At 33.0% G+C, this 24869-nt stretch overlaps 1 protein-coding gene across 3 annotated transcripts in view; it reads right to left on the bottom strand.

Annotated features, from left to right (window-relative positions):
* Positions 1–24869, bottom strand: part of LOC128999487 (phospholipid-transporting ATPase ABCA1-like) — a 124816-nt gene that overhangs the window by 77963 nt on the left and 21984 nt on the right. For all 3 annotated transcript variants that reach the window (XM_054426039.1, XM_054426041.1, XM_054426042.1), the window contains 6 exons: positions 20904–21108; positions 20049–20165; positions 13660–13843; positions 12930–13061; positions 11066–11257; positions 10287–10372 (listed from right to left, as the gene is read on the bottom strand). In XM_054426039.1, coding sequence (XP_054282014.1) covers positions 10287–10372; positions 11066–11257; positions 12930–13061; positions 13660–13843; positions 20049–20165; positions 20904–21108 — 916 coding nt within the window. The remainder of the gene's footprint in view (positions 1–10286; positions 10373–11065; positions 11258–12929; positions 13062–13659; positions 13844–20048; positions 20166–20903; positions 21109–24869) is intronic.

Raw genomic sequence — 24869 nt, 5'->3', positions numbered from 1 at the left:
TATAGTTCTAAGGACAAGAAAAAGATGAATATACAGATCACCAGTACATTCATATTATTTATAAAACATCTTTCTTTATTACCAGCTTACATTTTTCACTTATAAGAATACATCATAAACAGGGTGTTGAAATAAGCGGGGAGATACTTTACCTAGTAATTCCTTGGGTCAAAATAAACAGAAAATCAAGGCTAACATTTTTTTCCAAAATCATTTCGTTAACCAGATATCCAGTATTTTGTATTTTTTACATACAAATATTTATCTTTGCACTTTTCCAACCGATGTTTATGAAACTTGGTATGTATGTTAAGGTAGGAGAGACGCATGTTATAAACAAAGATTAATCTCGATTCACCCTAAAATTTCAAAATTTAACACTTAACTACAATACATGTAGTACAATACATGTAGTCGAGTTTTAGTCATGGGAGATTCATTAGTCAAATACATCTCTCATCCTAAAGCAGAAGTAAAATGCTTCAGAGGAGCAGGTGCAGCATACTTACAAAAGAAAATAGATACTATTGCTCAGGAAGCTGTTAAGCCTCAGATGGTGTTCATTCACGTGGGAACCAATGATCTTGACAGGATGAGAAATCCAGAAGATGTGATGGGCACAGTAAAAAATGTTATTGAAAAAGCAAAGTCATCATTTCCAAAGGCAAATCTAGTAGTAAATGGTATCATCTACCGAAGAAACATACCCAACTATCTGAGAATACAGGCCAATAGTAATATAAGATGGCTTTGTAAGGATATTGGAGCAATCTTCCTGGATCTTGATAAATACATAAATAACACCTGTCTAGGGAAAGATGGAGTTCACCTCAACAGGAAGGGAAATTCAATCTTTAAAAAAGTTATTGATAGGGTGATTTCTATTAATGAGAAAATATGCCCAATAACACTGGACAAAGAAGATATCCAAGGATTGGTTACGGTAACTGATCGAGAAGATAAAACTGTAACAGAAGACAAAATAAATGAGAAACAGATCAGGGTGACTAAATCTCACATGAAAAACATGTTTAATGAATTTAAAAATGATGCCAGTGTTGCCTTTGCTCACTGTGCCTCTCGGGATTTGGATGTTGAGAAGAATATGAGCGCCGGAGTTGCAACCGTTTTTAGAAGGGAATTCGGCAGACCATCACCGTCACAGTGCTACAATGAGTATCTGGCATGTCAAGAACTTAACTCAGGACCTGTTGTGTACACCCTCCTTACAAAGGATCAGTATTACAAAAAACCACTGAAAAAGGACTACGATCTGGCTTTCCAACAACTGGCAGTTGACTTTAAAAAAAGGGAACTGAAGAATCTGATATGCTCCCCTATGGGATGTGTTCATGATAGAATATCTGTTGAACATTTTGTGGATAGTTTGCTATCCTTCCAGAGATGTACAGAGGCCAAGATTAATGTGGTGATTTATTACAAAGATCCATATACAAAACTGAAAAATGGTTTATCTGGAAAAGAATTTATGAAACAACTCGAAGAAGTCATCTTGATGAAAACAAAAATGCTGGAACAAGAAAACCATGGCGTGGATTGTATTGAGAAACCACAAGCAAGAAATGAAAATATACCATCCATATGTATCAAGTCCCTGAGTCATTTTCCACCTCTACTGGCATCTTCTACAATCCAGATGTTATCAAGAACTGGCTTAGACGACTTACCAAATCACAAGCAGACATCTGATCTACAAACCCTCCAACTTCAGCCTTCCTCTGAGACCAATCCAACCAACAACAGTCAGCCCAGCCTCAACAACAGTGAAGAGTCAATGATTGTAAATCAGTCACCTGCTTCTTCTTTAAACTCGGCAGCCAGTGTAACACCTCCAATAAAATAGATAATGCAATAGTAAAAATATTTCATCAAAATATTCAACACCTAGGCTCTAGAACCAATTCACTAGAAGTAACACTTAACGAATTAAAACCAATCATTGTTATCCTGTCAGAACACGATTTAAAAGAAGATGAAATATCCCGGATCAATTTAAACAACTACACGGTTCGTGCTTTCTTTTGTAGGAAGAAATCCAGGAAGGGCGGGGTTATGATACTGTCTGAAGAGGGTTTGAACTGGAAGCAGGTGGCTCTACCTAATTCCCTAAAGGATAAGTATTTGGAGGAAAAGCAGTTTGAGCTGTGTGCCTCTTGTTTTATCAAAGGTAATTTTAAATTGTTAGTAATAGGCATTTATCGATCTCCAAATTCAAATATAAAAACTTTTTTAGACAGATTAAGTACTGTGATTGATTGTTTTAAAAAAAAGTATACCAATGTTATAATAGGAGGAGATCTAAACATTGATGTTATTAAAGATGATTATAAACATAATTTACTGAAAGACCTATTGAAAAGCCATGACATGAAATATATGGTCAATTTTCCAACTAGAGTAACAAATAACACAAAAACAGCCATTGACAACTTTCTTGTAAATGCATCAAAATCTTGTGATATGACGATTACAGGCATAATAACATGTTTATCAGATCATGACGGGCAAATCTTAAAAATTAAAATTCCCAACTTAGAAAAGCATTACAATCCGCCATTTATTAAGCAAGAAATTCGTAAGTTTTCTTGTGAAAACATAGAATATTTTGTTAAACTTATAAAAGATGAAAAATGGCTTGATGTTTATTTAGCTCCTGTAGAAAATAAATTTGACATCTTCCAAAAAACATTTAGTTATTACTTTGAATTGGCTTTTCCAAAAACTTTAATAACAAAAAAAATAAAAAAAATAATTGGCTTACAGAAGAAATAAAAATCAAACGTCACAGACTCATAGAAATCAGCAAGGAAATCAGAAACAACAAAAAACATGAATACAAGGATATTTTCAAAACAGAAGTAAAAGACTTTAAGAAAATATTGAATCAAACCAAATCTAACTATTTTGCAAAAAAAATTAATAATTCTTCTAATATCCAAAAAACTGTATGGGACATTATTAACTCGGAAGTTGGAAATAAAAAACAAAAACACCTTAATAAAATAAAACTGTTAAGAGGCACGCATCTTGTTGAGGATCCCATATTAATTTCAAATATCTTCAATGAATATTTTTTAAATGTGGTGGAAGATCTAGATTCTAATAACAGCCAATGGGATTCAAATGTAACACATGAAATCCCATCCAGTTTTCAACAAGATGTCTTTCTGAAACCTAAGTTTAGTTTTAAGAGTGTTTGTGAGAAGGAGGTGGAAAACATATTGAAATCGCTAAAGAACAAAAAGTCTAGCGGCCATGATGATGTACCTATTAATTTACTTAAGAAAGTAGGTCATAATCAACGATATAAACAACTCATGGATCGCTGGCTCAGTGTTGGCCGCGCGGTCGAGCTTCCCCCACCATCTACTGGCAGAAGCCGACGCAGCCCATACATTCACCATTATAAAACACACTTTTTATTTGCTGCTCTGTTGAAATTTATTGGGATAAAATATTACTAACGCTTGTCAAACTCTTTTTACTAGTTCAACCTTTTATGTCTGTTTTGTTTCTTGCAGAAAATAGCCCATCTGAATTCTTTAAAACTACAAATTCACTAAACCCGTTTTGTACATGTTTTTAGACAACTGATATTGCTAGTTCCAAATTTTACATGGTAAAATAATAAGTGATTACAAGGAGAAATAGAAAAGTACAATATTTGTAATTGAAACTATATTTTATTAATCGAAAAAATAGTACATAAACATTTAGAATAATTTTGGTAAGTTTTTGCCGCAGTGGTAATGTTATGTTTGACGTAAACGCGATATTTTTTTCTTTCAAAGTTTAATGACAATGTATCTTACAAAATAGGTCTTAAAAAAGTATGCCTATCACGTTAATGTCAAGCATAGATTTGCGGTAATATCTGGACAAATGTAGTAGGGTTTTTAAGAGTTCAAATGTGCTATTTTCTGCAAGAAAAGAAGAAGACATAAAGTTTGGAATAGTAAAAAGTGTTTGGCATGCATTAGCAATATTTTATATCTATATATTTAAACAGAGCAGCAACTTAAAAAAGTGCGATTTACAATGGTGAGTGTATGGGATGCGTCGGCTACTGCCAGTAGATGGTGGGGGGAGCTAGACCGAAAACAGCGCCCGCAGTGCTACTGAGAGCGCAATCCAGTAGTTTTTACATCGTTGGTCATAATATCAGTAAAGTTTTGGCTCACCTGATAAACTCTTCCTTCATTTCTGGTTTGTTTCCAGATCAATTAAAAAAGGCAAAAATTATCCCTCTGCATAAAAAAGACGATGAGACAGATGTAATAAACTACAGACCCATTTCACTTCTTCCAACTGTTTCCAAAATTTATGAAAAAAATTGTTTACAATCAGTTGAGTGATTATCTTGAAAAGTTTAACTTACTTGATGATTACCAGCATGGTTTTAGGCCTGGAAGGTCGGTAGTCACTGCAGCAGTATCATTTTTAGAGTCAGTTATTGAATCGGTTGATAGAGGTGAAACAACAATTGGCATATTCATGGATCTATCTAAAGCTTTTGATAGTGTAAAACATCCAATATTATTGAATAAATTGAAATTGCTTGGAATAACTAAAAATGCATTGCAATGGTTTAATTCCTATCTGAGTAATAGAACACAATATGTTGAAATTACTCAATTAAAAAATAATAAAATTATTCAAACTGCCTCAGAAATTAAAATAATAAAATATGGAGTGCCTCAAGGGTCTATTTTAGGACCATTGCTATTTTTGTGCTATTTAAAGGACATAAGCAGTGTCCTAGTATGTAGACCTAGAAGTGAATTGTGCCTGTATGCTGACGATGCTAATTTAATTATTTCCTCTCCTACACTGGAACAAACGGAAATTTCTGCTTTTCTAGAACTTGGAAATTTGGGCAGTTATCTGGTGTGCCAAAACCTAAAATTAAATAACAAAAAAACTAATTTTATCACATTTAAAACACCACAAAATAAAAATTCCAATCACCCAATAATGATGTATGACTCGCAACTTATTGAGCAAAAGACCAGCACAAACTTTTTGGGTCTAACAATAGATCAAAATTTGAATTGGAATGATCATACAAAAAAAATAGTTTCAAAAATCAACTCTGGAATTTTTGCCCTTTCAAAAATGTCTGTATACTGTGATGTCAAAACTTTGAAAAACATTTACTTTGCATATATCCATTCACATATTTCCTTTGGTATCTGTCTATATGGAGCAACAACTCAAATCAATCTAGATAAAATATTAAAACATCAAAAAAGAGCAGTGAGAGTAATGCTCAGACTAAATTCTGATGTCTCGGTAAAAGAGCACTTTAAACAGCTAAACATACTAACTGTTTATGGGCAGTATATTTATGATTCAATTTTAATTTTTAAAAATAAAACCTCATCCGATGTATCCAATCTACCGGTTCACCGATATGAAACGAGAAAAAAAAATCAGATTTTGCAAAATAGGCACAGATTAAAGTTTTATGAAAAAAAGCCATCATTTGCTGGTAAAAGTTTTTTTAAACATATCCCCGGAGGAATTAGAAATGAAAAAGATCCAAAAAAGTTTAAAACAAAACTAAAAAATTTCTTAATAAACATGGCAATTTATTCTCAAGAAGAATTTTTCCACCTCCCTCAAGAATACTAGAAGAATGCATCTGTATGGGGAGATGTATTTTTTAATTTAAGATTTATTTTTAATCTGTATTTTATATTTTAATAATTGTAATCTTTGACACTATTCAAATGCTGTATTATGTATACTTCTCAATGAATAAAGAAATTGAAAATTGAAATTGAAAATATAATATACTTTACTACACCACAATATTTACGTATCACCATAAATCTTTAACAAAATAAAACGTTAACATTTTTAAAATCCAAAGTAAATCAATATAATATTTCTTTTTTGAAAAATATATTTAAAAAAAGGCGATGGTAAAATAACGACAGGCGAGTTTCGATCTGGGTGTTTCAGGTTTGAATCTAGGAGGATTTAACATTAATTAACATTAATGTTTAATCCTCCTAGGTTTGAACTGATTGAGAGGAATACATGAAACCGAAGGGGGGAGGTAGCAACAAGTTCACTAGTATTTACTAGTGTCCAATTACAATTTGATGGATTTAACCAAAACCTTTTCTATTTCACTTATTTTCAGCTGTTAAATTTCAAACGATACGTTTTAGCGACTTATCATCATCATCGTTTGAGTTTGGGTTTGCGGCAATGTATTTTTATGAATAAAACCTTTAATTTGATACCAAACTTCACCTCTGCTGCTATTAATTGACTGTATGCACTATTAATTAACAGCTGTGTCTAAGGATTATGTCGGCCTTAGTCACAAACAGGACAACAAGATCGCTCCACTCATCCCACACTCATCTCCATTCATACTTGGCTTAAAATGCATACATTTGTATGGTCGCCATTTCAAAACAACATGGCTACATTATCGATCATAGATATAATAACCATTATGAATTAGCATTATCCGGTGTAGAGTTTGAGACCATTGTCTTTGAATTTCAACACAAAAAAAGTTTTGTTAATAAATAGTTTAGTTTGTTCGTATTTTTCCGCCTACAGCCCACTCATCACACACTCATCTCCATTCATACTTGGCTTAAAATGCATACATTTGTATGGTCGCCATTTCAAAAACAGGTAAAATAGTATTAAAATTATATAAGAATTTTGTCTTAGTCTTTGTGGTCCACCCCCCTTAAGGGATAAAAAAGTGATAATAGCTTAAGACAGTAGATATTTATGGCTATTATTGATATACCAAGTCTCACTACTTTATCTATATTGTTAAAAAAATATAGCCAATCTAGGACTTTTCAACCATACTGTAACGCCAACACGAAATTTTTCCGTTGAACTCTTCCGCATTTCTTAGGCGATTTTGACCACTCATTAGAAAGAGCGTGTCACGTACATTTGCAAACCAACCTTACGTTTTAAAATCCCTTTGGCTCAGCCCCAGTGGCTCTTAAAGAACCCATGTTATGCCTATGAAGAACATATTGATTTATTTATATAAGGATCAGCTCAATTAATTGCTGTTATGCAATTCAAGGAAATAATGTAGGCTACATTATTAACATGTTACTGATTTTTTTGAAATACTATATTTACTATTTCTATTTGGGTTTGCTGGATAATTTAATTCATTTTACCAAACAATACAAATTAATTAAGTAATATATTTCATGAGCAAAGGACCTATTTAAGTCCTCATCAACCAAAAGAATGCCTACTAAAGCAAATAAAATTGAGACAAACATGTAATGCACGAAATCAGGTGGTTCTTAAGTATGTGAAAAAATGTATCGCTATTCAAAAACAGACGGAAAACTTGTAAACATATTCGTGACAACGGGTGTAACATGTCTACATTATCATTGACAAACGTGGACAACCTTATACGAGTGTGAGTAAGTCCGAAACAACTCTAAAAAACAATAAACAATAAATTGCAAGAACCGTTGCTTATATCATTGGGTATACACGTATCTACTGACGTGTATACTCAATGCTTATATCGAACTGTTATATGTACATCGTGAGTATTTCCATTAGTTGTTCCATTTAGTTGTGTGTCCATTAGTATAATATTTTAGTTGACTCTTTTAAAGTCAGCGGAAATTGTGACTGTTATTACCCTTGAAATAATGTTTGTGTAGTACTTTGCAATCCTACCAATGCTTATAGAATCATACGATTACAATTTTCTGGTTAGAATATGTCGCATAGAGTGGTGACTACTGTATCTTTTTGGTTTGCTTGTAAAACAGGATCAACAGAGATTTTCCATCGACTTAAACAATACGATACTCCCAAATTGTTCTTTGCAATAACAAAATATCACACAGTTTGATGAATATTTGTGTGTAAACTGTAAACCACATACAGTACACCTGTATTCTATCTATTTTACCTTTTATTTTCCCAAGACTTTATAGAAAATCACGCATTACGTGATCAGTGAAGAAAGGCTGTATCCCACGTGTTTTATAGGTTAAGAAGACAAGGACGGTCCTAGACATATATTTGGGGGGGGGGGGGTCACCGTGGGCCTGGGGGTATGGAATGCCCCCCAAAAAGGAGGGGGGTCCTGGGGTTTCCCCCGGGAAAAATATATAAATAAATAAATATAGGCTATAAGTTAAAGGGTGATCAACTCAAGGAGGCCACCATTGGGATATCGGAAACGTTAAGAATTAGAGTAAACTTAAAATGGGAGACATTCCTTTTTTTTGTGGTAGTTAAAAATATGATTTTAACACCCTATATTTTATCATGTTTTCGGATAGAATAGGCAATTTAAAAACTTTTTTATCCTTGACATTTTTTCGATAAACCCACTCGTTTAGGAGTTACAGCCTATGGAAAAATGACTTCCGGTGAAAATCTACATCATGTAGCTCCTAAACAAGTAAGTTTATAGCAAAAACGCGAAGAGTAAAAAAGTCTTACAATTGCATCCACATTCCAAAAAGACCATAAAATTCATTAAAAATATGAATTATATTATTAACAAAATGGCGGCAAACTTGAAAAGTGGAAAACTTGTTGTTTTTTAGTCTTTAAGGAATGTAGATGCAATTCTAAGACTAATTTACTTTTTGCAATTTTGCTCTAAACTTACTCGTTTAGGAGCTACATGATGTAAAATGTACACCGGAAGTCATTTTTCCATAGGCTGTACTCCTAAACGAGTGGGTTTATCGAAAAAATGTCAAGGCTAAAAAAGTTTTTAAATTGCATATTCTATCCAAAAACATGATAAAAAAACTAAAACCATATTTTTAACTGCCACAAAAAATAAAGGAATGTCCCCCATTTAAAGTTTTCTCAAATTCTTACCGTTTCCGATTTCCCAATGGTGGCCTCCTTGAGTTGATCACCCTGTATATATGAATTTGAACGGATGGTGTTTTTGGCCTCTAGGGACCTCAAAACGAAAAATTTAATCGGTCCCGGGTCCAGGTGTTACCATAAGTACTACGGTAATAGCTTATTCCCTATATGGGAAATTCGCCAAAAACCTAATAGTTATATAGAACAATATTACATTCAACCAGCTGTTAGTTAAAACAAATTATATGGGACTAAAACAAATCAATGAGAACAAAGATTCCTTTAAAAAATCATTTGAACATCCTACTATTTTACTATGCATATTTAATTAATCTGCCATCCTCATACCTAAGAATTGAATGTATCAATGGTCAGCATTACCACAGAAAACGTACTGGCATTACACATAGTATAAATAGGTCAACTCTTAAATATGTCTTTAAATTTGTTTCCAAATGCTGAATTTGTGTCACAAATGCTGAATGTTTACAGCTGTTATGTTAAGCAAATTATATTGTACTAAAAGCTAGCTTAAGAAGGTTAGCGTCGGCTGCTAGACTTTTAAAAAATTAAAACTTAATTTCTAAAAAACTGGGACCCTTAGTTATAATTATGGCTTTGACATTCCCTAGTTCTCAAAATTATCTTTCTTTCAACACAAAAATAATGAAAATCCGTCGACTGGTTGATTCAGAATGTGAAAAACCCCCATTTACGTTTTAATAATATATATGATAGTTTGGACAGGTTTCAACCCTTCCGAGGCGTAATACATTTACACAGTTGATGTGTAGACTACATTATAACTCATAAAATAGTTCTAAAATTAAATGGGTCTCCTTTTACAAACCTATATAATAACCAGAAATTTTCAGATCGTCCTTGCGTGTATTTCATGCCACAAATTTTGACGAAAGGCTTTTCATTACATAAACTATACCTATTTACAGTGTTGACCAAACAGTTGGCAAGAAGCATTAATAGATAAGCTATGTACCAAATATGATAATTTAAGCTCTATTCTAATTATGACAAAACACGAAGTAACTAAAAGCGAGTTTTGTTGGTGTAGTAAGCGTTGCAGGAGGTCTACTTTACACTGAATCGACGTTCACTTTTATTGCTTTTGATCTTCCGGCACTGTTGACTCAGCGAAACTGAACTTGTATTTTACCGTATTTCGTTATATTAAAACTGCTGTTGCATTAGGTCAAATTCCCAATAAGTCAATTGCTTTAACATAGACCACGTTTTTAGCTCGGACTGTATTATTTGACTTACTGGGACTTTTGATCTACAGACACTGCAAACATTGTAGTTTTTGACCTAGCGGCACAGGTATAAATTATTTGATCTTCCGGGACTGTTGACTTCCAGCAACATTCCCGATTAAACTGTCAATTTACCTTTTTTATACTTGATGAGTAGTTCCCAAATTGACCTTCGAGAATACGGATCCACTCCAGAAGTGGGCTCATCTAAAATTACAGTCCTGGAAAAAAATTTGTAAGAAATCAAATAAGTCAAAGCCACAAAAAATTTTCATGAAAAAGCTTCTAAGAAGAATTATTCCCTATGCTGCCTAAGGTAATAATTCTTTTAACCCTTAGACTAAGGAATTTTTAATGATTTCTTTATCAATGTACGAATTGAATTGAATACGGCACAGGTATCAGATTTAAGGCCTCCCTTGCAACAAGAGCTTGATGGAGACCTTAATTTACAGACAGACCTCGTATATTACATAAAACTTATTGCAGTTTGTTATATTGTAATGACCTTTACAAAATATAAAAATACAAAAAAACAAATTTTTTGATTGAATTCAGTAATTATGAACACGCAACTCACACTGTCAAAATTTCTGTCACTATTTAACGTCAAATTATTGTGGGTTTATGTTCTATTAGTATCATATTTAATATTTTTCCATGCATGTGAAACTAGCTCTCATATGAATACACCATTACTGTGGTAGACTGTAGTTCACAAAAGAAAATTTAACTGTTCACAATTTTATAAATTAGGTACTGAATGAAATAATAACAAATTAAATCAAAATCAGCCAGTACAACTAATAACCAAATAAATATTATAGATAACAGATAATTTGATTAGGCCTCCTCCCTTTAAGTCAAATACAGGATCAAAGGTACATTCTGACTCTGTGATATATTAAACTCACTTGGAGCCACCAATGAAGGCAACAGCAACAGACAGTTTACGCTGCATTCCCCCAGATAGGTCCTGTGTCAGTGAGGTAGCCTTATGTGGCAATCCTAGGTCTTGTATCATGTGTTCTATCTCTGGTCTGACAACCTCCGTGTCCTTTCCTCTCAACAACCCAAAGAACCACAGTGTTTCTTCCACAGTTAGTCTGTAATTGAAAAAATAACCCAACTGGTAAAGTTTTGTACTGCTCATGCAAAAGAGATTAAAAGACCAAAATTTAGCTGTTCATGATGATGTAAAATTTCTCAGTTTGTATGTAGATTCATATTTAAATTGGAACAAAAGCATTGAAAGTTTTATTAGTAGACTGATTTTGGCTTGTTATCAAATGATAAGTTTAAGAAACACAATTGACTTAAAAACTCGTTTAATGTTATACTATGCATACTTCTATTCAATTCTTCAATATGGAATTGAACTCTGGGGCTTTGCATCAAACCGATTTAATTTTTTTAATTCGGAAAAATGCTTAAGAATAATGACATTTGCACCATGGAGAACGTCATGTAAGCCAATTTTTAAAGAATTAGGAGTAATGACTGTTCCGAGTTTAACAATTTTTAAAACACTTTTGATGGTAGATCGAAATTTTGAAAAATTATATAGTGAAAATGTTGAGCATAGGTATGATACTAGGTTTAAAACAAAAATAACTTTCAATATCCACGGCATCGTCTTTCATTAGTAGAAAAAAGCCTGACATACATGAGTAAAAAACAATTTAATAAACTGTCTCAAGAATTAAAGAACGAAAACTACACTAAAAACTTATAACAGTATAGATGAGTTCTTAACTGATCAGTTTGTGTAAAAATAAATTTGTTTTAACTAAATTTTTTAACTGATACATTTTGTTTATACAGTAGAACCTTGATAACAAGACTCTCAAGGGGATTATTAAATAAGACTTGTTATCAAGGTTGACTTCTTATCGAGGTTTGCAATAACATGTGATTAAGGGTAAAATAAATTCTAGGGGATTTAAAAATGACACTTGTTATCAAGGATGACTTGTTTGTTTATTTTAGTCTTTTATAACTCCTTAGTCTTAAGGTATTTGTATTTTGACAATGTCACCTGTTTTATAGCATTGCTATATTATGTAAACGTTATGTGACAATAAAGATTTATTTATGTAACAATTAAACATGGTAGAATTCAGGGATTCGGAATCTGAAATCTGATTTAGAATTATACTTATGCGGATCTTTTACAATTAACTTATTGCCACACTACGTAGTGAGCAGTAGACAAGAGAATGTCAATTTTTACGGAAAAGGGCTCTGGATTATTGTAAAGTCCGCTAAAGTACGGTAGAGTCAGCTAAAGTCAAATAAATTTATTACAGATCACACTCACGTGAACATGTAACTTTTTCAAAAAGGTATAATGAGTTGTTTCAATCGGCTCTCAACAACGGTACTAGACAAGTTTGGCCGGGCAAGTTGCACTTTCAGAAATAAATAATGGAATAATGGTTTATAAATGTTAACTTTTAAAAACAGTTGATAATTAAGTTAAAATGTTGTTTTAAAATGGTGTTCTATAAATTAAACAGTGTTGTGTTTATTTTTATGGGTTGCATTTGACTCATCCTGTACCTATGTTTGATGCTGGTAGTGTGGCAGTACAGTATCATTCATGTCTTGTTCAGGACCTCGGTGGTGTAGTGGATAGCGTACCTGGCTGATAAACTGAAGGTGTTTACAGTAATTTGCATGATATCCCTAGTGAAAACCATCCATAGACACCTACTTTCCTGCATCCTAGCGTAATATACAATTTGTATAACAAAATTGACGTTTAGGCCTACTTACAAGTTAAACAAAACATTGTGCTGAGGACACATGCCCAGGCTGCTGCGTATTGAATCCATCTGTTTGCGGATGTCCAGGCCGTTGATGTAAGCAGTTCCACTGGTCGGAGGAAACATTCCTGTCAATATGGATCTGGGAACATGCAATGTAGTGTTTTTAATTACAACAATAATATTAAGAGATCATCATAATTGATTGTTACTAAACAGAACTATTACACCATTTGTTTTTATGCACTAGTGTAAATATAGTTTGGAATTACTAGCACAGATTCTGACGGCTTTTACCCACAGAGGTGCTACTTTTCTTTTATTACCGTACTCACTTTTGATACTATGAGTATCCTTCATCCTATTGTCAAATCTGAGGCATATTTATTATTTTTAGAGGTGTGCGAGTGTAAGATTTTTTAATGAATTGAGCTTTTGGTGGAAAGTACAAGTGAATCTTTCGAGCCTAACTTTTTTATTTGATGATTTTGAAGTGATGCCATTAAGTAAATTAATAAGTCTCAAAATCTTTCTATTAAAGTTTTAATTAACTCACTAAATCATTTTCCAAATCACCAATTACTTACTACTTATAAGAAAGGAAGGATACACAACTAACAACCTGAATAACTCACCTTTCCTCATTCCTCATTCAGGTGAGTTAGTTGTTTATCCTTCCTTTCTCCTTAACAAATTCTAAAGCCTAGTTGCTTGTTTCCCTTCAACAATCAATTACTTACATGGTGGTGGTTTTGCCTGCTCCATTGTGTCCGAGGAAGGATGTGATCTGATTCTCGTAGAAGTTGATATTGAGATTGTTGACGGCTACTTTGCCGTTGCTGTATACCATTCCCAGGTTATGAACAGCCACACCTTTCCTCATACCTCGTGGCTCAGCCTCAAAGTTGTCATGAGTCTCCACGACTGCAAAATATTATTTGATAGGTGTATCCTTAAAAAAACAGACCATTACTGTAAATTGGCCCTGTTAAGTGAACAAGTTTGATAATTATGTCAATCCCTTGAAATTTTTTTATTGGTGAAATGAAAAAAATATCTTTATTCATATGGTATACAGTCGCATACATTGAATGGCGTCACTAGGCTTAAAACTAAATCAAACTAACCTACAATTTATAGAAACCGTAAAGTGTTTTATCAGTTAAGAAATGTTTAAGTTTATTTTTAAATTTGGATATATTATCAATATTCCTCACCTCAGCTGGGAGTTTGTCCAAAAACCTTTACCCTGCACAGGTGGTTTTTTTGTTAAAGAGCTCCAAATTATGGACACTGACAGCAACTTCATTTCTGTTACGGGTAAAATAATTATGACTATCACCAAGTTTAGGGACCAAATTAGCATTAGAAAGTTTTTTTGTGTGTAAAATTGTATGAAAAACATAAATACTATACACAGTCATTATTCCCAATTTTGAAAAATATTGACGAGCGGAAGTATCCCATTCTAAATTTAACAAAATTCTGATTGCACTTTTTTGAAGAGTAAGAATTCTATCCAGGTTTTGCTTAGAGGTACAGCCATAAATGCTTATGCCAAAAGATATTGATGAATCGATAAAAGGAAAATAAAGAATCTTTAATGTTTCTATTGAGCAAAATTTTGACATTCTATTAATAGCATGGATACCAGAAGTAATTTTGTTGACTACCTGGTCAACATGCTTATTCCATGTAAGATTTTTGTCTACAATTAATCCTAAAAATCTTGTTGTGGTGATTTCTTCCAATTTATTATTTTGTAATTGAATTACAGCCTGTACAATTTGTTTTTTTTCCTGTTGTAAAAACCTTAAAATTACTTTTGCTTAAATATAACAAGAGGTGATGAGAATTCAAAAAAATATTTTGTATATTTAAAGTATCAAAATGATTTTCTAAATTTGATAAAGATGAATTGCTGATTTTAAAAGTAACATCATCAGCATACAGGCAGATATTACTACTGTTCAAACTAGTTGAAAATGGAATTGACAGATCCCTAACATAAATGAGAAATAAGATCGGTCCCAAAATAGATCGTTGTGGTACCCCATGGTGAATCTCTGTAAGAGGAGAAGATCTTGAGATTACCCTGTTATTTGTCAAATTTTTAATTTCAACGTATTGATATCTATTAGAATACGTATTGGTAGACGTATCTAAAGAACGTATTGGTATCTCTCTTTAATGCAATGTCAACTAAAATTACTCAGAGAGTTGTTATTAATAGTTTTATACCCCAAGAAATTAGTGATTAGAGCTGGGTGTTGAACAAAAATATAGGTTTGTTAGAATTAAATTGGAAAGTGAATGACCATATGCTTTTTGACAAATGTCTAATTTAAAATTAGAGGTGGGCCGATACCTATTCTTGATACCGGTATCGTCAATACTCGATACTTGCCTGTTTTGGGTTTGATACTGATACTGACACTGAACCACTGAATGCTACGAATCGGTGCGGATTAAGTCAGTTCAGAGCGGGTAAATTGCTATTGCCGTTACGAATCCTAGCTGTTTGCCTACTTAAACAACGATGCTCGCAACTCGAGTCAAGTAGTAGAGGTTAAGCCGATTTCGTTGATATTTGACAAGTAAATAACAAGAAAGGAAAATGTTTGAGTTTTATTTAATCCCTTAACCCCTTTCAATGTTGACATACTAGGCCTAATAATAATCGGCAACCTAGACATCGCTTGTATCATCCATTTCACTGACAGCGACAGCTGACACTGGGTGATAGTGATAGGTAGTGGTGTGCAGCGAGTGCGATGCATTGAAATTTCAATTCGATGCATCGAATCCCGATTCGATCCAGCATGCATCGATTTGGTCACGATGCAGTTCAAAAAAGGGATGTGTCGATTATCGTCATCGATACCACAATCTATTGGTTACCACTTGGACATTGGTATCGGTACCAAGACTCGGTTGTCAAAAGTCGATTCCGATGATACCGACACCCGACAGGGATAAATATTTTATTTAAACATTTATTTACTTTATAGCTACAGTATTAGTTTTGTAATCACGGTTAACAATTTTCATAGCCAACTTAGAAACTATCTAGTTCAAAACAGCGACGGTGCCGGTGACATTGTTTAGCTTCAGCTCATTGCACAACACAATCTACATTTCAAGATGTCAGACTCAACTCATGAGACAACCAGCGCGCGAATGTCCTGCCAACACAAAATTAATTATACCAAACAATGTCTGTATCAATAAGTCAGACATTTAGATCCTGGCTCTCTAAGTCCCTTCCTGCTCTTTATATTTTACACTTGGCACTTTTCATTAAAAACAACCTTTATTTATTTGAAAACTGTAAAAAAACTCATAGTTATGAAACTACAAACAACTTTTGGAAATTCCAAGCCACAGATTAGCTTTGTTTCACAATGGACCCTATTATCAATGCATACAAGTCTACAACAAATTGTCCTTTTATTTCACAGACCAGTCATTGAGCCTTAATAATTTTAAAAAGAAACTTTCAGAAAAACTGATTGCACTTTGTCCTTATGACATGAATTCATTTTTATCCTGTCAACTGTAGTCTTAATATTTGTATGTATTTATTATGTGTAAACTATTTATAATGCATGATTTGTACTGACATGTCACATATTCATTGCTGATATTTAGCCTCTGTACTATGAATTTTTGTGATGAATAAATTGATTTGATTTGATTTGTATTATTTTTATTTTTAGTACAAAATAAATAACCTAAACACATCGAAATGTTCAGTTTCATCCCTGCATTATACCGTTATACGCATGATTAGAAAAATTATATTCAACTATTAAACTTTAACATCGTCATCGTCGTATGGTTAGGCTTGCATTATATTGCGCCAAAAAGTAGGTCCATATTTATCTGTACTATTTACTTGATTTAAGAGTTTAGTGAAGTTTTAAGTGCTACTATGACATAATGTATTATTTGAAAAATATCATAAGCCTTAGTCCATGTCGATTATGTAATCTTATAACGAATGGTGAATGTTGACAATAAAAGTATGTAACAACAGTTCTCATTGGTCAGGAGGCATCAATGCACTACCATGTCAGCCAATCGACTTTTGTGTTTCAATGGAGCAAATGACGATTGCTTATACATCGTTTTATGTGCTTATTGTGGTTGGGAAGGGTATCGATAAATATCGTGATTCGAGATCCGATATGTAGGACGTTTTCGTTTATAAATAATGAGTATTAAAGTATAAAAACTGGGTTACAGACAGGTTCAAAACATCGATTGTTCCGATCCATTGTTGACACCACTACACGGAGGTTATTAGTGACGTCGTGCATAAGGGCCAGGCAGGCCGGTTCACAGTGAATCCACTCTGCCGAACCTATACTCTTGGTATCATCGGGAACATAGTCAAACACTTTTGTTACTAAATAAAACTATGGCATGTTTTATAAAAGCATTCTTTTGGAGATTCTAGTCCCAAAACATAATCTTTATTGTAGGCTAAAAGTAAAACCTATCTATTGCCATACTTTTCTCCACAGACGTCGACTTGTTCTACAATGTCTTTAAAAAATACCAGGTTTCAGTCAAAATACTTTTGTAAAAATTGACAATGTGCTGTTTTAGCACAGTCATTCCTTGGCCACGATCGTTTTTACTCACTAGAGAAAAGACTCCCCTTACAAAAAGTATTTATAGGCCAAGATGTATGTAATTTTTTTTTAAGTTAACTGTAATTGCTTTTAAAAATAAATAGAAAAAACTTAGATTAATACTTATAAGCCTATTTATAAATTAGAGGAATCTTTATTAGATCTCATCATAGTCAAATTCAAACATTTACAGTGTTTTAAAATAATTAACACTCAGAAACTTTTGTGTAATGGAAATCTGCAAGCGACTGAGGCCAGGGGTGAGGGAGGGCATGTGAACCAGGCTTTAGAGCAAACTTTCTCTTTTCCTACCCCATGTCCCGTTAGACGGTGGGCGGGGATTCACACTAATAAACACTCAGTTCATTCATTCACAGTAGAGAATAGTTTTTGTGGCAGTGACGTATGTCTCTTGTCTGCTCTTCATAGCTCACAAGTAGATTTCTTTCGAGAAATTATAAGTGATAATCTTTATTAAAAATAATTGAAAAACTTTTGACATTTTCAAGGAAGAAAAGTTAAGAAATAAAAGTGTTAAAAATAAAAAGGTTGCTTGATTAGTTATTCTGTATTTCAAAAATATCCTCATTTATGAATGTGTTTTCAGCTAGACTTGGTGACTTTTTCATAGTTAAACAAACTTTGAAGATATAGAACTGTTTTTCATACAACTAGTGAGAAACTGTCATTATATAGGAAGTTCGTTTTTACTCTCTTAGGGAAAAAACTTGCAGAGTATTTGTGGGCCAAGATGTACGTTTTTTTTATTTTTTATTTATAGCTTAATGAGTTAACTAAGACAATTGATGTCATTTCAAATAAATACAAAAACTGACAAATGACAGATAAATACTTATATAAGCCTATTTATAAATTAGAGAAAACTTTATTAGATCTCATGCTTAAGTCAAATTCAAACATTTACAGTAGGCCTATTTTAAAATTAACACTTAGTTCCATATTTTTGCAATTAATAATAAACCTTTAACACCAAAATATAAGTTTGATACACATACATATTCTGTTTTTTTATGGTATAACAGTTTATAATATTATTAGTGGAAGAAACTGTGCAAAAAAGATAGGTATCGGAAGTATCGGTATCAATAGGTATCGAGAGTACTTTGGTGGCATCGGTATCGACAATTTTTGGTATCGGCCCATCTCTATTTAAAATACAATATATTCACACTAGAGGGGACTCGTGTACATTTTAATGCGGATCAAAACTGGTTTCCAAAGTAAAAAGAATGATGCAATATTTTTTTTTTTAGAACTGTAACTGAAAAATAACATTAAAGAAACACATCATGGTAATATATTTGTTTGAGAGTTATTAGACTTATAAAACTACTAATTTACAACATTTAAAATCATTCGATTGTAGATCCATAAAAGATAGAGTGATTTACCTACCCCAATCAGGTTACAATTATCAATAAAATAAACACATTTTTACAATCAATTTTTACAATCCTTATATATAATTCTGTAAGACAAAATTTTTACCGGAAAATTGTGGACGCCTGGTAAGTCGCAGAAAAGTGGGAGGGGTCTTAAATTAAAGGTCTTGACCACAGGGACTCGGGAAAAATAGCAGAATTCTCATAAAGTTATCAGTAAACGAGATATAACGTAAAATGTTCTCCATAAGAATAGCATTAGAAGCCATTTACTGCAGACTTTTGTTTACTTCAATACAGCTGATCATGATTTATCATTAAGCCAGTATGCAATATTAACATTTGGATTACTTATTTGCCGGTCAATTCTGCAATGTATTGTATACTAAACTTATTTATTACATCTATTTTTGTTAGCCCGCCCTACGTACGGGATTGAGAAGTCAACTAAAACTTCTCAAAATTATCTTTCTTTCAACACAAAAATCATGAAAATCCGTCAAGTGGTTGGTTCAGAATCGTGAAATAAAAAAACCCTGTTACCTTTTAATATTATAGATTAGTTAAGCGTGTGATAAGTAGAATGATCATGGAAGTAGGCTTAAAAAAAGGATTGAAGGTTATTGTTGTATTGAAAGGATGTGAATAACCACATTGACTAAATAATAAACAATTCAAGATTAAATGGAAAACTTCTGCTTTGTTTTTATTTCAAAACATATGTTAAAGATTTAGTCTACACTCTCTTATTGTAAAACGTTTATTGTATTGAGTATATAGATAGATATATTGAAAAGAAAGCAGTGGAAACATCACCTATAGCCCGGGCAAATGTAGCAAAAATTAAGAGAAGAATTGTATAAAGAGTGATAACTTACACACTTCATTTTAAATGGAAAACTTCTGCTTTGTTTTTATTTCAAAACATATGTTAAAGATTTAGTCTACACTCTCTTATTGTAAAACGTTTATTGTATTGAGTATATAGATAGATATATTGAAAAGAAAGCAGTGGAAACATCACCTATAGCCCGGGCAAATGTAGCAAAAATTAAGAGAAGAATTGTATAAAGAGTGATAACTTACACACTTCATTTTCAATCAGCTTATCTGAGCTGTCAGTAAAGTCGGTTTTGCAGGATGTGCCACACCAGTAGGACTTGGTGACCAGGAAGTACCAACACTTGGGGATCCCAAACTCACCTACATTCGACAAAATAAACAGCATCTAGAGAGCAACAAATATCAACCCTATTCTACCAATGTCTCATAAATTAAATACAGCATTAGTTTCTAGCATACTAAACCCAGTGCATATCCTTCAAATTAAGTGGTGTAGTGGAGTGGGAATGTATGGGGACAGCTCGACTCTGATTTAAAAAAAAGAATTATTTTGATAGGAGACCCATATTTTTATACGATGCTAGTGATTGATCCTTCACTGGCAAATTTCTGGATACACAACTGGTCACATTGCTTAAGAGGGACACGCATACCTAACTGTGCACACATACCTAACTGTGCATGCATACCTAACTGTATACACATGCCTAACTGTGCACGCATACACAACTGTGCACGCATACAAAACTGTGCACACATACCTAACTGTGCACACATATCTAACTGTGCATGAATACCTAACTGTGTGTGCATACCTAACTGTGCACGCATACACAACTATGCACACATACACAACTGTGGGGATGAGATCAGTATAGAGGCCTTCCACAGAGAATTTCAAAGCAGCAAAGGAAGAAGTAGTCGATAGATAGCAAAGTTTATTGCTGCAAGAGTTTTAAGTTTATCCTCGTGGGAACCATCCACGGCTACCCGTGTTAAACTTTAGTTGACAAAATAAATTGCATGGATTAGTTGGAATAGTACAATTTAGGAACAAAACAATAAAAAATTACAGAAAATTACCAAGTGAATTTTTACCTGGAAACACAGCCTCGATGTACCAAGTGAGTAAAAAGTACAAGAAAGTGTCCACCATCAACATAACCAGCACCAAGCCCAAGTTGAAGTCATCTCCGTAGAGAGGACTTTGCCACAAGTCTGGCCATGACACGCCAGTTCCTCTCTCCTCCAGCAGGGATAAGTAGCCTGCCCCCAGACCAAACGCAACATTAGACGACAAAGCCTGCAAAAAAAAAAATGTTTGACGACATACGACAAAGGACAGTACAAAATATTACAACTCATTAGAGTGGCTGAATGAAAGTGGATAAAAAAATGTGAATAGTGCAAAACTAACCTAAGTGCCTCGGGAATAACAAAATAGACTTTTAATGTATAGTTAAGCATTAATACAGGTTTAGTTAATGATTAGATCTTTCAAATGCATTGTAGATACCGGTACCTTTTAACTTTGTTTCACATACTTGTACAACAGATAATATTGGACCATATTAGGTATTGGTTATAAATACATAAAAACAAATATACAACCAATGTATAGGTCTGGTAATAACAAAATACCCCCGCCGCAGCTAACCTGCTGTCTAAGCGAATTTCCATTTAGCTGAATTGCTTTTCAATTGATCTATTTAAATAAAATTAGGTTTAACGAGTACCTAGGTTTGCTGCTACAAGGAAACTAATAAAGTGTGTGTTTTAAGTAAAATAATTATTGCTTAGTATAAAATATTTGCCAAGTTTGATCAAAAGATATCCATAAACAAGCAAACTACAACATTTTACAATATTCTCTATAAGAATAACATGGGGATTTTAAATTTACAATTTTTTTAGTTTTCTCCGTAACCAATAACCGTACAAAAACACTTTGATATACTGAATTGTTTGTTTTTTTAAGCTCTTTAAGAAGGTTTAGAGAGAAATTGGGAAATTTTGTGTTTTGAGGGTCAAAAGTGAGAAAAACCAATTTTTACCCCATAAAACCCTGTTCCCATGGTCCGATCATGCTGGATCGCGAACTCATTCAAGTTTATCCCGCCTTACACCTTCAAACCAAATTTCATCAAAATCGGATAAAAATTACTCAAGTTATCGTGTTCACGGACACATATATATATATATATATAAATCTATATATATATACTAGCAGAGTACCCGTCCTTCGTACGGGGTTGGCATAGAAGTATAAAATGCTTGTTGCAGTTACGGGAGAGGACACGGTTTAAGGAAATTTGGTCTTTAAATTTATACGGTATCCTTTAGTGTAGCACACATCTACCATAGCACTAATTTTCTACAACTGCACCTAAACCAAGGAAAAAGTAAAGTTCTCATTGTGTACCACAACTTTTTGTTGCTAGTGGGTTCAAATTAGCTGTTGTAATAAATGCAAAAAACACAATAGTGCTGCACCCTGTTGGTAAGCCTTACTTTTAATGCTATTTAATATCATAGAACCAACTTTTACAGTTGAAACGGCTGACAAAATTCTTTTATTCCCGAATACTGATAAGGCTAACATGAGAAAATCCAGAACCAGAGCCACTGGGGCAAATCCTGAAAGTGTTTTTGAGGTAAGAATATATCTATATATTAATCGGGAATGTCAGCTATCATCACACCAAATTTCAACCTTATCGGTTTAGTATTTACTTAAGAATGTATTTGTCACAAACATCCATCCATCTATCCATCAATCCATCAATCCATCCATACATTCATACATCCAAACTTTTTTACTTATAATATTAGTAGGTAAGTTAGGATAAGTAAACTGTTGTGATATTGCTTGTTTATGCATATATTTTTATCAAACTTGGCAAATTTCTTTCTTTCATACTAAGCTAAAACTTAATATTTGCCTATAAATCACACTTTTTTACCCTCCCTGCAGGCAGCAAACCTAGGTAATCGTTAAACCTAATGTTATTGAGTTAGATTTAATTGAAGATAAAGTCACACAAATGGAATTTTGCTCAGGCTGCAGGTTTGCTGCGGTGGGGGTATTATGGAATTTATATTTATGTAGAAAGAAGACATTTGTGGTCGTAGAGATTAACTCTAATTTATATAAGATACTAAATAATCCCGTTGGTCACAATTAGTAGCGCCGGTCGCTTGTTATTTGAACAGCTACTGCAAACCAGCGCTACTATTCGTATTTGCTAGCAGCTATACCCGTGCCTTGCAACGGGGTCAGTATGCAAAAGAGACAATGTTGGTTCTTTGAAAATGCCAAATGGTATCACTCCTACCATTTAATTCAGAAACAAAATATAACTGTATAACTTAACTCAATAATAGTACGTTTTGGTTAACTAATACCGTTCATACTTATTTAGGCTACCTACGATACAAAACCAATGATAGATTTTAAGGTATAATAATAGAACGTGTTTAATGGTTTGCACTGTAAACAAAAATACCCCCGCCGCAGCAAACCTGCAGACTAAGCGAATTTCCATTTGACTGATTGGATTTACACTGAAATGACTACTTAAAAATATAACATTTATTCTTGATTTAAATAGAATTAGTTTAACAAGTACTTAGGTTTGCTGCATCAGGGAGGGTAAAACTGTTTTTTTTTGTAAAATGTGAATAGTTAGTAAGAAATAAAAACATTTTCCAAATTTGATCAAAATATGTTCACAAACAAGCAAACTACAACAGTTTACTTATTCTCCATAAGAATAACATGGGAATTTTAAATTTACAATTTTTTGGAATTTTCTCCGTAACCATTAGGCGCATAATAACGCTTTAATATACTAAATTATTTGTTTTTTTAAGCTCTACAAAATGGTTTGGAAAGAAATTGCTAAATTTTATGTTTTTTGGGTCAAAAATGGGAAAAACCTATTTTTACCCCATAAAACCCCCCGTAAACCCCCGTTCCCATGGTCCGATCATGCTGGATCGCGAACTCGTTCGAATAAACGTACGTTTACACGTTTGTACCAAATTTCATCAAAATCGGATCATTTTTGCTCGAGTTATCGTGCTGACGGACACACATATATATATATATATATATAAATATATATATATATATATATGAATTTGAACGGATGGTGTTTTTGGCCTCTAGGGACCTTAAAACGAAAAAAAAATCGGTCCCGCGTCCAGGTCTTACCATGAGTACTACGGTAATAGCTTATTCCCTATATGGGAAATTCGCTAAAACTATCACAACAGTTACAAACCGAAAAATATAAAAAAATAGGAAAATATAAATAAATATGGAAAATAGGGTAATTTTCTACAACAATATTTTAGTGAAATTATAATCAGGAAAATGGAAATTCACTCAGTCTATAGACTTGCTGCGGCAGGGGGATTATATTGCTGTTTACACAGAAATAAATCAAAAAAATAAACCTCATAAAACTCAGGATAATGGCCTGGCAATGATTATAGAATCTTAATTATTTCTTATATCCATGAATGATTTATTTTACAACGAATTATTCCCTGTAAAATATTATTACAGCATTTCACAAATATTAGTACAAACTCAGTATAATAGATCATAATCATAAACAAATGAAGTAACTGAAAGAATCATACACTAATGAAATTACATTAACATATGGTTTGACAGCTTCATTTAAGTGTGATGTTAAATAATGTTTACATTCGGGCTAGTGACATCATTTTTTTTAAATTTATGATCCTTACCCTCTCAGTTCTAATATTCGTGCAGTATTTAATATGTTTGAACCAGCTGTGTGGAATTGTGAAATCAAAATTCATTTGACAGTTAGTTCTGCTTGTTTACATTTTTAAACTTTGTAGGTTTGTTCTTTGTTACCATGGATACCATCAATCAATATTTACTTTTAAATCTCTCACCTCAAATTTTTGAATGCCCATGGGGCAGAGCCCTAGGACAATATCGAAGCGGGAATAGTTCTATATGTATCCTCGGAACTGTAGCTTCATTTGTGTGCAATTTGAGCCCAGTAGGTTCAGTAGTTTTTG

This window comes from Macrosteles quadrilineatus, unplaced genomic scaffold, assembly GCF_028750875.1.
Source record: "Macrosteles quadrilineatus isolate MER2022 unplaced genomic scaffold, UCM_ALF_1.0 Scaffold_8__2_contigs__length_117827958, whole genome shotgun sequence".
NCBI classification, from domain to species: Eukaryota; Metazoa; Arthropoda; class Insecta; order Hemiptera; family Cicadellidae; genus Macrosteles; species Macrosteles quadrilineatus.
The sequence above is the reverse complement of the archived record's forward strand: the minus strand, read 5'-3'. Positions and strand labels throughout refer to the sequence as shown.